General features: G+C 42.9%; 1 protein-coding gene across 1 annotated transcript; it reads right to left on the bottom strand.

The window, feature by feature from the left end:
- Positions 1-443: 443 nt before the first annotated feature.
- Positions 444-14,708, bottom strand: LOC123257596. The gene is made up of 2 exons (XM_044717336.1): positions 14,689-14,708; positions 444-870 (listed from the first exon to the last, which is right to left on the bottom strand). Exons 1-2 carry the CDS (start codon positions 14,706-14,708, stop codon positions 444-446), a joined length of 447 nt encoding a protein of 148 aa, XP_044573271.1.
- Positions 14,709-16,008: the final 1,300 nt, after the last annotated feature.

Genomic DNA, 16,008 nt, shown 5'->3' with positions numbered 1-16,008 from the left:
GTAATTGTCGTTGATGGCGAGGCGGGCAATTGTGTTGTGGTCTTCTTCGAATTTGTCCGCCGAATCCGAAGACTGTTTTAGTTTTTTGGTTCGGAGGAAAACGAGCACGGTTGGTGACATTTCTTGGCGGCGTTGCCAAATTTGCTGTGGTACCAACACAAGCCTGAAGTCGGGACGCTGTTGCAATCCGTTAATGTGGATGAACTGTTCTTGCGGTAACGGTTTTTGAACAGCGCATTGATTTGTTGCTCGATGCGGTCTAGACGTTCGCCGAAAACGGTGCTGCTGGGTGGCGCCGATTTGGCGTCAACGGTGCGTGTATGATGAAAATCGCCGACTTCCATGACTTTGTCTGCCAACTTAGCTAAATCTGCTAGGCAGGCGTCCGATGCTTGCAAGATCGCTTGCACTTGTGTTGGTAGGCGCTGCAGCCACAGTGCTTTTCAGAAAGTTTCGTCAACTTTGTTTGCGGCGAGTGCGTTTAACTCGTTGAGCAGTTGTGTGCGGCGCTTGTCACCAAGGTCAGTCTCTGAAATCAACTTCTGGATTTTCTTCTGCTCGCTTTCGCAGAAGCGTTCCAAAATGCACGACTTTGAGTTTTCGTACTTGCCTGTGCCTGGTTGGTTGACGATGGCGTCGGCAATTCGGGCCAGTACCGGTGCTTCGATTGACGCCAGGATTGTGTTGAATTTCGTGTCGTCTGTAGTTATTCCTGCCAGAACGAATTGGGCTTCGATTTGCGACAGCCATAATTCTGGGTGCTCGGTCCAAAAGGGCGGAATTTTAACCGCTACGCGGTTAATAACTGCGTCGGAACCGCGAGTAACGGTATCGTGAAAGACGTCGGCGTCGTCTTGTGTGGTGTCGCGTCTATATAGTGATCACGTCGGGGTCACCAATTTAATGTTCGTTTATTCACTATATATTTGCTTCAAACTAATGAAAAATAACAAAAGCGTTGCTAGCTGCGGATGAGGCTGTCGATGTCGTGAGGCGCAGAAAAAGCGATATCGATACTCTCATACGATATCGAGTTCGATTGTATTATGGTAAACGCTTAGGGTTGCCACATATATATAATCATTATATTATAGTTAATATTCGTTATCTTTAGTTAAAAATTCCAAATACACTTCATACACCTTTGCGTCATATCAAAGTATGAAAAATCATAATCAATATTAAAATATAACTCAAACAGATATGTGGATATAAACATTTTTTTCGGACTAACGCTCGTTTCCGGCGATGTAGGTTCGATGGCCCCATTAAAGATACGGATACGGGCACAAGGATAATCGAGTCTAAGGTTTGCTGCTCTGGTCAACTGCTGCCTTAGCTGATTCTCTTTCGTAACTCTGTTGCATCATCAGTATACTCGGTCTCTCTCGCTCGATCATTTTCCTCTCCTCTTTAGCCCAAAGCACATCGCTTAATTCACTTCCACCGGTTGCCTTTGTATTTTCCAGTGACAGCTAGGTATAGATGGTACGCGCTACGTGACGTGCGCGAAGCTAACCAGCCGGAGGTAATCACACTACAGGTGACTTCCTCCTATATTAACTATATTTACCTTTCAGAAATATTAATATGTCCCTATGTACTTATCTTGGTTCAATAGATGCTGGAAAATGGGGAAAATTCCACAGGTTCTGTAGGACGTGATTGCTGTTTCTGTATGAATTTCACAGGTCACTTATTTTAATTCGTCTTTGCTTTTCCTATCGTCAATTAAAATTAACAATAATTGTAGACTTCCATTCGTTGCTACCCAACCGTGAAAATCTCCAAAACTTCCGTTAACGGAAAAATCTTGATCTCTGCTTGTATCCGTCTCTCCGTGCTCTCGCTAAGTATGCCAGAATGAAAACTTAAAAATATGCTTCCGTAAGTCAGAGCGGGACGATTATATTGCACTGTCAGTCCCTTCGCTCAGTACCCTACTATTCGGCAACGGCATTTCCGACTACCCTTGGCGAATGATATTATAAAACTGTTTTTGGTATCTTCTTTTCCTTGAACCTCACATGTTTAGCAAATCACCTAAAGATTAATGGGTCGAAATGACCCACCCTTCCGTTGGAGAGTTCTCTTTCCCCTTGATACTCCTTTGGTCCTGAACTCTTGCTGTTGCTACACCGGATCCCTCTAGGGATTTTTAGATTGATTTTATCGATTTTACCCTCACCAGGCTCTAGAACGATTAACTCTGGTTAATGATAACGAGAATTTAATTACCCGTATATAACTAAAACTTTATAAACATTATTAATCCGACCGATTCTTGAGTATGGATGGTGTGTCTGGAGTCCTCAATACATAGAATCTGTACAAAAAAACTTCCTAATTTACGCCCTTAGAGGATTTAATTGGGATGCAAATCTTCACCTTCCCTCTTACCATAGTAGACTTTTATTAATCAACTTACCATTACATACAAACAGTAGAACGATGGTGTCGTGTTTCTATATAATGTTAAGGTAGGCAGCCAGCATTTACTAACATGCTGAAATTTTAACGTTCCTAGTATAACGAATAGCAACTTTCGTCCTCTACTCCATATCCATTGTAGTTAGACATATTCCCAATAGGATCCCTTTAAAATATGTTCGGACTATATTGTTCTCTCCCGCGTTCAAAAATACTTAAAGCCAATATGTGAATCAGAATATAATTGTATATTCTGGTATCTTTAAAAACTCCTCCATAAACCAATAAGGCTGAAATTTGTTTTTAACATATAAATAAGCTATAGAAATAGTTTGGCATCAAAACTTTTTAAAAAAATTCTTTTAACTGGCGCTGCAGAAATATGTCATTTTTGGAGGCGTGCTCAAAAATAAAAAACAGTGTGTGTCTAGGGACACCCGTGAGGAACGATTTCCTTTGGCATGTTTTCGTTTAGCAGGCGAGATGGAGGTCAATGACGAGATGGAGGTCAATGAAGGCGAAACAGAAGTGAATGAAGGCGAATAATTTACAACAATAATTTATAACATTTATACAAAAATGATTTTTACTTTTACCTATTTTTTCTAGGTTATGTACATAAAAATATCACTGGACAAATATATCACAAAATAAAAAAAAACTGAGAAATAGTGCGAAAAAATGTTATATGTTGTAATTCGTTTATTTTTTTTTTAATGGAATTTGAAAAATGAATAAGAAAATTTAAATTGAAAATTCAAAGTGAAAATTAAAAATTGAATTTGATAATTTAAATTTAAACTTTAAAGTGAAAATGGAAATTGATAATTGAAAAATTGAAATTGAAAACTGAATTTGAAAATTTAAAATGAAAACTGAAAATTGCAAATGAAAATTGAAAATTGAATTTGAAAATTAAAACTGACAATTGAATATTGAAATATAATAAATAATTGAGATTGAAAAAAAAAAGTGAATATATGAATTACAATTTCAAAATCATCTGTCGCATTTCTTCAAATAAGAAAAATAAGAGACAGAGAGAGAGAGAGTGAGTGAAAAATGGTTATTTTTTGATTGAGAAGACGGAGAGCCGTTTAACGTTACGTTGCGGGTTTTCTCGGCTAGCCCTCCTCCGCCAAACTCATACCGCGCCATAAGAAATTTCGTTCCAAAAAATATATATAAAAACAAGAAAGAAACTCTAACTTCGGGCGGAGACGAAGTTGACATACCCTTGCAGTTAGGTAGCAGCTTATATTATTATACCTACATATATATAGATATATCGGTTCGTATATGGTTGGCCGATTCTTATGAGAATTTCACCATCGAATCAATTTTCTAATTACAATTTTAAAACAGTCCCTAGCATTAAAAATAGCAAGGTTGTGCCATTTCCGATCGTTCAGTTATATGGCAGCTATAGGATAATGTCGGCCAATCCCGGGCGTTTCGACTTATATAATACCTGCAAACAAAAAAAGGATGTGTGTGAGAAAGACTAGTTTGCGTTGAAACTGACAGACGGACATGCTTATATCGACTCAGGAGGTAATTCTTAATCAAGAATATATACATTTTATGGGGTCGGAGATGTCTCCTTCACAGCGTTGCACACTTTTGATCAAAATTATAAGACCTCCTGCAAGGGTATAACAAGAAAGGAAAGCTTACTTTGGGACAAGCCGAAGATGATTTACCCTTGCAGTTAGGTAGCAGTTTATATTATTATATATATACTGGATCGTATATAGATCGTATATGGGATATATACTCGGACGATGAAATTTGGAAGAATTTCTTTTACACATAGGCTCAGCGAAAGCTCGCTAGCAGCATTAAGCTAGAGATAAGGTCTGTTGAAACCAACCGGCCGAGAAAAATCGGCTTGCGACCAAAAATAACGATAATATCAATAAACATAAAGATAAGATACATTCAACTTATTATGTTTTGTATATTATGTTTGTACATATAACATATTATGTACCAGATATTATCTCCTCATTTGGGCCCTGTCCTTAAGAGAAAATAGAGACAATAAAAGCCTTGAGGTTTGACAGCATCAATGTAACACTGCAAAGTTCGCAGCTCCTCAAATCTAGGAACCAAGAATCCAACAGCCCGGTAAAAATTATATCTTGCGTTTATGCCAGCCACTTCCCAGAGTCCACTGAAATACAGAGATCAAGGGGGAATAAAATGCCACTCGATGGATTCTTTATTTTGTATGCAGATGAAATGGGGAGAAAAAGATCCTATCAAACTTATGGTGCGTATGCAATGATATGAGAGGGGAGTGTGAGGGCCCTGCTTATTATATAGGAGCGAAATCGAAAGCTTCCTAGCTTAATGTTAAAGAAAAGGCCGTTTAATCTGAGCTGTCAAGAAGAGTTGATAGAAATCTATACAGTAGCTGCTGCCCGACCCGACGCGCTCCCCCAAGTTGGGGCCTGTCCTTCAACTTCATACTTAAAGGGCAATAGGCAAAGCTTAGACACTGGTGGTTCCCAATGCGGTTCTGGTCACCGCCGCTAGAGACACTCCATTTCGACCAGATACTACATATTAGATACCACATCCTTAATTGCCAAGGCAGGGCCGTTCGCACGCCATTTGGAGCGCTGCTGAAGAAGGCTTAAATGCTCCTAATTCCATCGGCCCCAGAAAGACTGGTGCAGGACTGGTGTTGAAATTCAGCTTTGCGGCATCAGGCTCTATAAAGCTGACTGATGGAGCACCAGTTTAAAAATGGGATGGCGATAAGACATCATGGTCGGCATTATCTTCTAAAAGAGACAACAAAGTTCGTGAGTTTATGAAAGCACCAATGTGACACAGCTCTTTAAATCCAAGAACTAAGGATCCAACAGCCCGATAGAAATGAGACTTTGCTGTTTTGACAGCCGCTTCCATGGTCCACCAAAAGGAGGAGATCGAGGAGCCATTCGATAGACTCAAGCGCGCAAAGCTCTAGCAGCGCCCTCGAGTTAGTGCACTTCCTTAAGCTCGTTTTTAGCTTCAAAATAATTGATTGCGTTCTCCAACCAAATGTGCTGCAGCTTTCGGCGAGTGCATATAAACCGTTTCATAGCTTGCAAAAAGAATAGATAATTTACAAAATCTTGGTGGACGGCTATAAATTATTCATTTTTCGCTAGTTTTGGCAGTTGTTAAGGAAGCCATATCATATAATTGTCCTATCTGCACAATTTTCCAATTTATCGTGCATGCTTATTTTTCTAATTTTTACATTCTTATTTTTTAAGATATTTACTTGTGATTTCATATTTTAAGAGATAGATAAATTAATGCTGGGATAGAAAACCTCACAATATACGCTCGTAATATTTTTTTCTGAGACTTCATTAAACTCTCTGAAACAAAATAAAAGCTCCAAAGGTATTTTGCATTACCAGCTTTTTAAAAGGAGGGCAGTTTTATACGTCTAAGGGCAACAGTCTGTGGCAATTGAAAGATTGTATTCCATGATCGGAATCCAATCTATATGTCGGGTTCGGATGCGAATTTGCGGCCGAAGAGGACTAGTATGCTCGATGTAATTATAAAAACTTAAAACAAAACTTCCCGGTAAATCAGGGTCAAAGCATTGTCCAAAGAGCAAAAAAGCAGTCAACATATTACATAGCTAAGAGAACAAAAGCTGATAACGCAAACCAGGACTGTTCAGTTACCGAGCATTTTCGGGAGCTTTATTTAATGTTCAAAAAAAAGCTTTTATGTAAAACAAGGACCTTTAGTTTTCTATGTGTTTGGTCATTGAGATTTTTCAATGACTTATCCAAAATAAAAACAAAGTAATTATTTGTTTTACCACGTTATACAAATGTTTATTTATGCTCATATGAAATAGAGACAGAAAGCTCTGATTTATGATGCGTATGCACTGAGATAAAGATCACAAGTGGGCCCGCCTCTTTGCATAGGGCGGGCGAAAGCTCGTTAACTTAATGACAACAATAAAATAAAGCCGAGCGGCCGAGAAGAGTCGGCTTGCGACTAACAAAAGATATGAGAAAAATGGTTATATGCTAAGCTATAATTATTACATTTATATATATTTTACATTTATATTAAATTTATGCAGTGGCTGCTGCCTGACCCGACACACTCCCCCCAGTTGAGGCCTGTCCTTCAACTTCATCCTTAAGGGGCAATAAGCAAAGCTTGGTCACTGCGCGCTTGGTAGTTCCAGAAGCGGTTCTAACCACCGCCACTCGAGGCACTCCATCCTGACCAGGAACTAGATCCAGAATTCTAGCCAATGGCCACTTCATGGGGGGTAGGTTCTCGTCCTTGACTAGCACCACATCGTTAATCGCCAAGGCAGGGCCGGACGCACTGCTGGAGCGCTGCTGAAGAAGGCTTAAATACTCCTCCTTCTATCGGGACCAGAAAGACTGCTGCAGGAAAGACACACGCTGCCAGCTGTCCAGACGGTTAATATTCAGCTTTGTGACATCAGGCTCGATAAAACTGACTGACGGACCACCAGTTAAAAAGTGGGATGGCGTTAGAACATCAAGGTCTGCAGGATCCTCTGAAAGAGACAATAAAGGCCGTGAGTTTATGACAGCACCAATGTGACAAAGCAAAGTTCGCAGCTCGTCAAATCCAATAACTGAGGATCCAACGGCCCGGTAATAATGATGCTTTGCGGTTTTGACAGCCGCTTCCCAGAATCCACCAAAATGCGGAGATCGAGGAGGAATAAAACGCCACTCGATAGACTCAATCGCGCAAAACTCCAGAAGCGCATGTTGGTGCTCATCGCTCATGAAGAGTTGGAGCAGTTCCTTTAGCTCGTTCAATAAAATTGGTCGCATTGTCAGACTAATTGTGCTGAGGCTTTCGGCGAGTGCATATAAACCATTTTAAAGCATGTAAAAACGCAGATGTGGATAGATCCTTTACAAGCTCTAAGTGCACGGCTTTAGTGGCAAAGCAAATGAAAACACTTACGTAACATTTTACGGGCTCATTGCGCTCATGGAAATCAACAATTATAGCCCGAGTAACTGGATGGCTTCTAGGCAATATAATTGGGTGACGACTATCAAAATCCAATGTAGAATTTCTTAAACGACCATCCACACGCAACAGGCCAAACTTGTCTAAGAAAGGAGAGGATGTGGCAAGTATGCTGGCTGACGAAATATCCTTTCCATTATGAAGCGCCTTTATGTCATCCCAAAAATACACACGCTGCACCAGACGCAAAAGTAAGTGGGTTCCAGCCTTGATGTCGCTAGCAGTGCCACCCTTGTGACGGACTCGCTGTGACGGACTCGCTGTGCCGGTGCTGGAAAAGAGTTGGCTGGAAAAGAGCCAGCTGTCACGTCAATGTACGGGGATTTGATTAGCAGAACCCTTGCCCTTAGCTCCAGAGTGGGCTCTTCAGATAGAACCGCTGCTGGCCACAGGTCTTGAAGTCCAAGAAGAAACGCAGGACCATGGGACCACAGGTTGTCAGTCACTAACTCCTTGGGAAGAGCACCACGCGAGAGGATGTCTGCCGGGTTCAAAGACGTAGGAACATAACGCCATTCCATCGTTCTGGTCAATTCCTGGATTGTTGAAACTCGATTGGCGACGAAAACATTAAAACAAGCGGGCTCCTCCCGAATCCCAGACAGCGCCACAGCAGAATCGCACCAGCAGAAATACCTCCCATCGTAGACCTTCAACTGAGCTACTTCCAACATAAGCCGAGCCAGCAACTCTGCTCCAGATAACTCCAGTTTCGGTACCGTAATTGTTTTTAGAGGAGCGACTCGGGACTTTGAGCAGAGTAAATGACTTTCTGACATGGTACCCTTGGATACGACATAAATGCAAGCCCCATAAGCCTCAATGATGGCGTCACAAAATCCATGAATCTCCACTTCAGACTGTGATGATAGTGACCATCTAGGGAATTCAGCACGCTGCGCCATGGCGAAGCTGGAACAAATCATGTCCCAATCGGAGTGAAGAGCTTGAGGTAGACTTTTATCCCAGGACAACTTCTCACGGCATAGCTTCTGAAGAAAGATCTTTGCCTTCGTAATGACAGGTCCAACAAGCCCTATAGGATCATAAAGCCGGGCGATTGAGGAGAGGATGATGCGCCTAGTGGGCTTCGAGGGTGACTGGAGCCCTTCAAACGAAAATAGCAAGCGATCAGTAGAAGGATCCCAAGCTAGGCCAAGAGTCTTCGTAAAGTTGCTACCATCATCAAACCTCAGGAACGACTCTCGATCCTCTTCCGGTACGTCAGAGAGCACTTCAGAAAAATTGGAGCACCACTTTCTCAACCGAAATTGGCCCTTGGCGAGGATCCCCGATGTTTGCTGCATTATGTTGGTAGCCTCCTCTATGGAAATTAGATCATCAACATAAAAATCGCGACGCAGAATTTCGGCACCCTTTGCAAACATAGACTGCTCATCCTGTGCCAACTGATGCATTGCTCGAATTGATAAAAATAAGGCCGGCTTTGTCCCATAAGTGACCGTATCCAGTTTAAAAACCTGCAACTCATCCTGGGTGGAATTCCGCCAAAGAATGCACTGCAGATAGCTGTCTTCGGGGAAAACTCTAACGCATCGGTACATTTTGCAAAAATCTTCTGTAATGGCCACTCGATGGCAACGAAACCTTAGAAGAATGTGCAGCAGCTTTGGTTGGATAACTGGACCAGACATCAAAACGTCATTCAATGAATACCCAGACGTAGTGGCAGCTGAACCATCAAAAACAACCCTGAGCTTGGTTGTTGAGCTGTCCTTCTTCAATACGCAGTGATGTGGTAGGAAATACTGTCTGGCAGGTCGTGGACTAGGCGGGAATGGAGACATATGCCCCAAATTTAAATACTCCTTTATGAACGCAGCATACTGATCCTTTAATTGAGGCTGACGACAAAGCTTCCTTTCGAGGGAGAGAAATCGCTGCACGGCTCGTGAGTACGATTCACCTAGCAACTTTGGGCTGACCTTCAACGGCAGCTTCACCGAATAGGCGCCTGATCCAATTCCTCTTTCGTCCACTTCACAATGGACTCGGAGCAGTCTTCGATTTCCCAAACAGAGCAGACACTCTAAGCGCTCATCCAGCTGACTTGAGCTCTTCACAACGTCCTTGCTAGCTGTCGCTATGAACAACTTTCTCTCCACATGTGAACCACCGCCACACACAACCCATCCAAGCCGGGATTTCTGCAGCACCGGTAGGCCAGCTGAGAGCTGGATTTGACCAACACACAGCAGATCATAGAATAGACTGGCTCCGATAAGTAAATCGATCCGCTGCAGTCGAAAGAACTGGGGATCAGCCAAAGTGAGGTTTGACGGAATATTCCAGCTGGAGACATCCAAGCTAAAACTAGGCTGGAGGTCCGTGATGTTGGTGGCGATTACAGCGTTGACGAGGACCGAATATTCAGAGCAATAGGATCGTGGGAGCACATCAACAGAGAATCCGTCTGTCGCGAAGCCAGTGTCGCCAATGCCCGACACTGCCACGTACGATTTGCGTCTCAAAGCTGCAGCTGACTAGCCAGTCGGGACGTAATCACGTGCACCTGCGATCCAGAATCCAAAAGAGCCCGGCATGGAACAAAAACCCCAGAACGAGTCCGAAGGAGAATGTTCGCTGTGGCCAGTAAGGCTATCTCACCGCTGCGACCCTGGGCAACTAGTGCATTAGCCGTGATGGTGAACCGCCTATTGGCTCGGCGCACTCGGCTGCGGCTGATGTAGACGGCACAGCAGAAGGCTGGCTGCTTGGAGACATTTCCGGCATAGACCTAGTCGCCTAGCCTCGCCAAGGCGGCTCTCAGGGGGCAATGACAAAAATCTTGGGCATGCAGAGACTACATGGGACCACCCACCGCATAGTATACAAGCAGAGGCAGGTGAATTAGTAATAATAAAGGACGCTCTACTGTTATTTGCGACCCTACGTCTTCCCACCTGAGTGCCCGGCGCGGCCAAGGCCACATACATAGCCTCCAAAGTCCTGCAACGCTGTTCCAAAAACTCTGCCATCGACTCCCAAGTAGGGATGAGATCCGAGTTCGAGGCATTTTGACCTTCCTTCCACTTGGCCTGAGTAGCTGGATCCAACCTTTGAAGAAGTACCTGGACAATGATGCAGCCGGCAATCTGAACTGTCGTCCAATTTTTTTAAGGCTCGCATATGGGCATTGAACTTATCGGACAGCCCTCGAAGCGCTGCCACTGAGTCACCTTCCAATAGATTGAGGCCCAGAATCTCGTTCACATCAGCCTGAAATATCAACCGACGGTTATTAAATCGATTCTCCAAAAGCTGCACTGCGACATCATAATTCTCCTCGGAGATTTCCAAGGAACGGACTGCCTCTAAAGCGGAGTACCGAAGACAAGATCGCAACCTCTGAAACTTTTCCACCTTACTTATATAAGGATTGCAGCCTACGATCGTCGAAAAGACCGAATAAAACTCAGCCCACTCTGAATATCCTCCGCTGAAAGTAGGAAGAGGAAGAGGAGGCAAGGCTTGAAAACTCCGACTGAGCGCTGGTTCCACCTGGACACTGGAAACTCCGCTGGCAAGGGTGGAATGGGCAGCAATTCAAGCAGAGCGCAACGACGTCTCGTGCTCGATTTCGGCATGCAGCTACAAGCTCAGACACTGTCCATCGCAAGTCGCTGCTTATTTCAGCAATGTCTTATTCTTCAAGGTCCCCGTGGATGGCCTTAAAATCCTCGTACATGGCGACCAACTGGCCGTGACGCACATGGAGCATAGCATCGTCCACCATTAACATTGGCTGCAGGGCGCCTTGGATCCTCTTCAAATCCTGGAGGATACCCTTTGCTTTGCATTTTAAAATCGCGCTCCGAGATGGAGTGGGTTCTCCTGTGACGGCGCCGCTGGAGTTCATCGCCACTACAATTGAAATACGCTCAATTTAAAAAATTATAGTTCTTGTTTATTTTTTTATATTTAATTATATTTGAGCGCAGCGAACACGATTTATCCCACTGTGCGCTCAGAACCGTACACTGAGTTGTGGATTGTATATATATATGAACGCTTGTGTGAGTCGAATGCACTTGCAAGCGGAACGTGTGTATGTATGTTTGTATGTATGTATGTTGGCGGACCGGATAATAATTGTATGTATTGTATTTATTTATATTTTTAAATAATTTAGGTATAAATTCAAAATAATTGTTCCACTGATGCACTGTATGCCGTTCATGTTTAAAAGGCACATACGTATGTTAATACACCATAAAACTAAAACGGGTACATTCGCACTGTTTTATGCTCGCGGAATTGTTTTATTTATTTTAATAATTATAGTTTATATTAATTATATCACGTCGGGGTCACCAATGTTTGGTCATTGAGATTTTTCAATGACTTATCCAAAATAAAAACAAAGTAATTATTTGTTTTACCACGTTATACAAATGTTTATTTATGCGCATATGAAATAGAAACAGAAAGCTCTGATTTATGATGCGTATGCACTAAGATAAAGATCACAAGTGGGCCCGCCTCTTTGCATAGGGCGGGCGAAAGCTCGTTAACTTAATGACAACAATAAAATAAAGCCGAGCGGCCGAGAAGAGTCGGCTTGCGACTAACAAAAGATATGAGAAAAATGATTATATGCTAAGCTATAATTATTACATTTATATATATTTTACATTTATATTAAATTTATGCAGTGGCTGCTGCCTGACCCGACACTATGTATGATTAAAATTTATTTAAATGATGATTTAAATTACGCGAAAAGAGACAAAGTAAAGAAAAAATAAACAAATTCAATAAATTATTGCCGGCCACACTTTCCGGCGGCTGCTTGACCCGACATACTCCCCCCGTTGGAAGATGAGCTTTCAACAGCATCATGAAGGGGCAGCAGACACAATTTGTTGACTGCCCGCCAATGTCCAAGAGCGGCTTCACATCCAGATGAGACTCCACCTTCACCGGCTCCGTCTGAGCGTGGACGAGCAAATCTGACTGCTCAGCAGCCATCAGGACCTTACCATCGTCAGGGCCTCCGCCTCCACAAACAATCCAACCAGGCCAAGTTTTTTGGATGAAGGGACAACCATTGCGCAGAGTAGTCAGAGCATTGGGATTGCAAGCTGACTTGCACAGAAAGCCCATCTGTAGAGAACCCTGCGCATCCTATACCGGATACAGTCACCGGAGTTCTTATCCGCCAGCCTTGAAGTGACTAGATGCACCTCCGAGCCAGAATCGAGCAGCGCTCTGCAGGGAAGTAGATCTCCGGAGCGGTTACTAACCAGAATATTGGCAGTGGCTAGCAACACTACATCATCAAAACGATCCTAAGCGACGAGAGAATTGATGACGGCGGACGCTGAACCAGAAACAGCGTCGCTAGATGTGGAAACCTGGGATTGCCACCAAAATGCAGCCAAAATGACTGTGATGCCTGCGTCCACACGCACGGCAGCTTGAGGCATTGCAATTCTCAGACGACAAGCTTAAAAACCTTGGGCAGGAGTTTATCACGTGCGAATGGCCATCACAGATTATGCATGCGGAAGAGTTTGTGATCACAAATGCAGATTTACCTGGATGAAAGGGTCTATGCAAAGCCTACCGCAAAGTTTGGTGCATGTGATGTCGTCGGCAAATCCATGCTCTCCAAAGTCCGGCATAAAGATAAAGGAGATAAAACAAAGGCTCAAGAAAACTGGTGATAGACTCCCACGTTAGAATGATATCCAAGGAATCCGATGCATTATCTCATTAACATGAGCTTGAAAAATAAACCTGCGATTACTAAACCTTTTTTTTAGCAGCTCCAATGCGACGGCATAATTTTTGTCCGTGAGCTCCAACGTTCGAGAGTCACGAAGGCAGGACCGCAACCGTTGAAGCTTCTCGACCCGACTTATAATCGAAATTCAAGCCACTCCGTATAACCTCCACTAAAAGTGGGAAGTGACAGTGGCGGAAAAGCCTGGAAAGATCTGCCGACCGACGCATCAAAATTAGTGGCAGAAGAACCGTTGATCAGCGTCGAACTCGCCGGCAACAAACTGGAGCGCCGCATAATCTCCTGGTCCAGGATGAATCGTGCGTCTCTCGGCGCTTCGTTGAAGTTGACGCGCAGATCGCTCCTTAGTTCTGAAACATCCAGCTCGGACATCTCCTTATGTGTGCTCTTGAAATCCGCGACGATTCCTTCCAATTCGCTAAGCCGCACATTTATCATCGCCTCCGGAAATGTCTCCACTGCTTTCAAGGAGGGCAGCAATCCTCGAAGGTCTTCAAAAAGGACAAGTGCACTTTGGCTCAGGAATTCTTTCCTGAATTCTTTCCAGGAATTCTTTCCTAATTCTTTATTTTAAGAAAATAATTCAACAAATTATTTTCCTAAGCACAATCACGTCGGGGTTCACCAATGTTAAGTTACCGAGCATTTTCGGGAGCTTTATTTAATATTCTAAGTCTAGGCTTTAATAAAACACAAGGACCTTTATATTTCTGTGGATGATTACAATTTATTTAAATAATTTGGTTTATATGTACATAGAACATAACATATGTATCTGTCTGCGTACGGTTGACGACCGAATTAGAATAATAGACGCGGGAGCGCGGCTCAACGCTTGATGCTGCGGATCGACCGAGACATACCGCGAGAGAGCGAGGCAACGATAGCGCATGACGGCAGATGCAAGTGGCCGATCGCGAATAGAGACAAAGATAAAGAAAAGAACATATCATAGTATTTAAGCTAAAATATAAGTATAAAAAATAAGAAAGGAAAGCTAACTTCGGGCGGAGCCGAAGTTGATATACCCTTGCAGTTAGGTAGCCGCTTATTTTATGATATATATATTATATTATTATATATATATTACATTAAAATATATGTCGGATAAGTTAAGCCTTCTCCTCGCGGGGTCTCGGGATTTCTTTGTTCGTTTCCCTGGTGGTGTTCCATGCCATGTTCTGGCTGATGCAGCGAGTCCTCCTTGCCTTTGTTGCTCATCTTTTGTCAAATAATGTTAGCAGTAAAGTCCACACGTCTAGCTCAATACGAAGCAGAGATGAAAAAGAAGGTAGGACCAGATCTAGCAACACAACGAAGCCACACACGGTCTTAGTTCGCAAACTAAGTCCTCATCATACCAGGACTGATATATTCCTACTCGACCAATGGTCACACCTTAAAGTCTAATGTCTAACGAGACACTGAATTACCTCCTCTCCGACACGGCCATCCTGACATATACACGTCCTCGTGTCTATAATCAACATCTGAATTTCATTCCACTTTATAATTTTATTAAATGCTTTCAAAGAACTTAATCACCTAATCTTAACTTCATATAATGTTCATTAACATAACTGAACTTCTATTTTCAACATATCTCTTATGTTCTCTAATAAACCATTTCCATACAAAGAATCAATAAATCATTTTCAAATTATACATTAATCAGTTAAAATAGTTACTTCGTAATCCAAAATACATAACTAAACTTTTACAAGCCGATTTTTAAATTCTGGCTTCACACATTTTCTAACAAATTAAATTTTCCACAAATTCATTAATCTCATTACTCGTCCATCACCCAACAGTTGGCTTCACGAATTCATCAATCTCATTTCTCGTCCATCGCCCAACAGTTGGCTTCACGAATTCATCAAACAAATCTTTCGTCCATCGCCCAACACTTGGCTTCACGAATTCATCAAACATTAGCAAACATCAGCATTACCTATCCCCTTTAAAGAAATAACGTCATGAATTCTCTTACCAGCTAACTTATTAGAAACGCTTTTCTTAATTAATCAGCTCCCGAATCAAATGTAATTGGAAATCTCTCACCATTGACCAGCATACTCGATTGAGGCTCCACTATAGCGCATAGCTCCACTCTTTTTTCTGTTCTGACTCCCAATCCAGCGTTCTGCACTTTTTTTTGACAATTAGTGGCTATGTGGCCCGGCTCCTGACATCTGTAGCACGTTACGTTAGTCCTTCCATGACAGGGCTGCGCTGACCGCCACTACAGTCTTGCTTTTTGTGGCCTAGTTTTCCACACTGGTAACATTTGATTTCCGCAGTTTTAGCTCGCTTCGTCTCTGGTTCCCAGTTCGTTGCATTAGGGCGCTCTCTTAGCGCTGAGAATACTTGCAACTCCGCTTGCAGTTCTCGTCGATTGCTAACATGCGTTGTGTGTATCATTCGCTGCAAACGCCGGTCGAAATTATCCATGTGCCCAAGAACCAACGCGATGGAAATTTGTTCTGAACTCAAATTGCGAAGTTTTGTGCACAGTGACGTCACACAGCGACTTGCAAAAACAGGCAGGCTTTCGCCATTGCTTGGACGGCTATTAAGAAGGTTTAAAATGACGGCGGCCGGCGTCTCTGAAGTCTCGTATCGCTGCTCAAACAATTGCCGAAACTGTTGCCAAGTTATTCCCGGGTAACATATTTGGGATAACCATTGCGCCGCTGTGCCTTCCAAAGCTTTACTTAACGCTAATATAAGAGCGCTGTCACTTAATGGTT

Source organism: Drosophila ananassae, chromosome XR (genome assembly GCF_017639315.1).
Source record: "Drosophila ananassae strain 14024-0371.13 chromosome XR, ASM1763931v2, whole genome shotgun sequence".
NCBI lineage: Eukaryota > Metazoa > Arthropoda > Insecta > Diptera > Drosophilidae > Drosophila > Drosophila ananassae.
The sequence above is the reverse complement of the archived record's forward strand: the minus strand, read 5'-3'. Positions and strand labels throughout refer to the sequence as shown.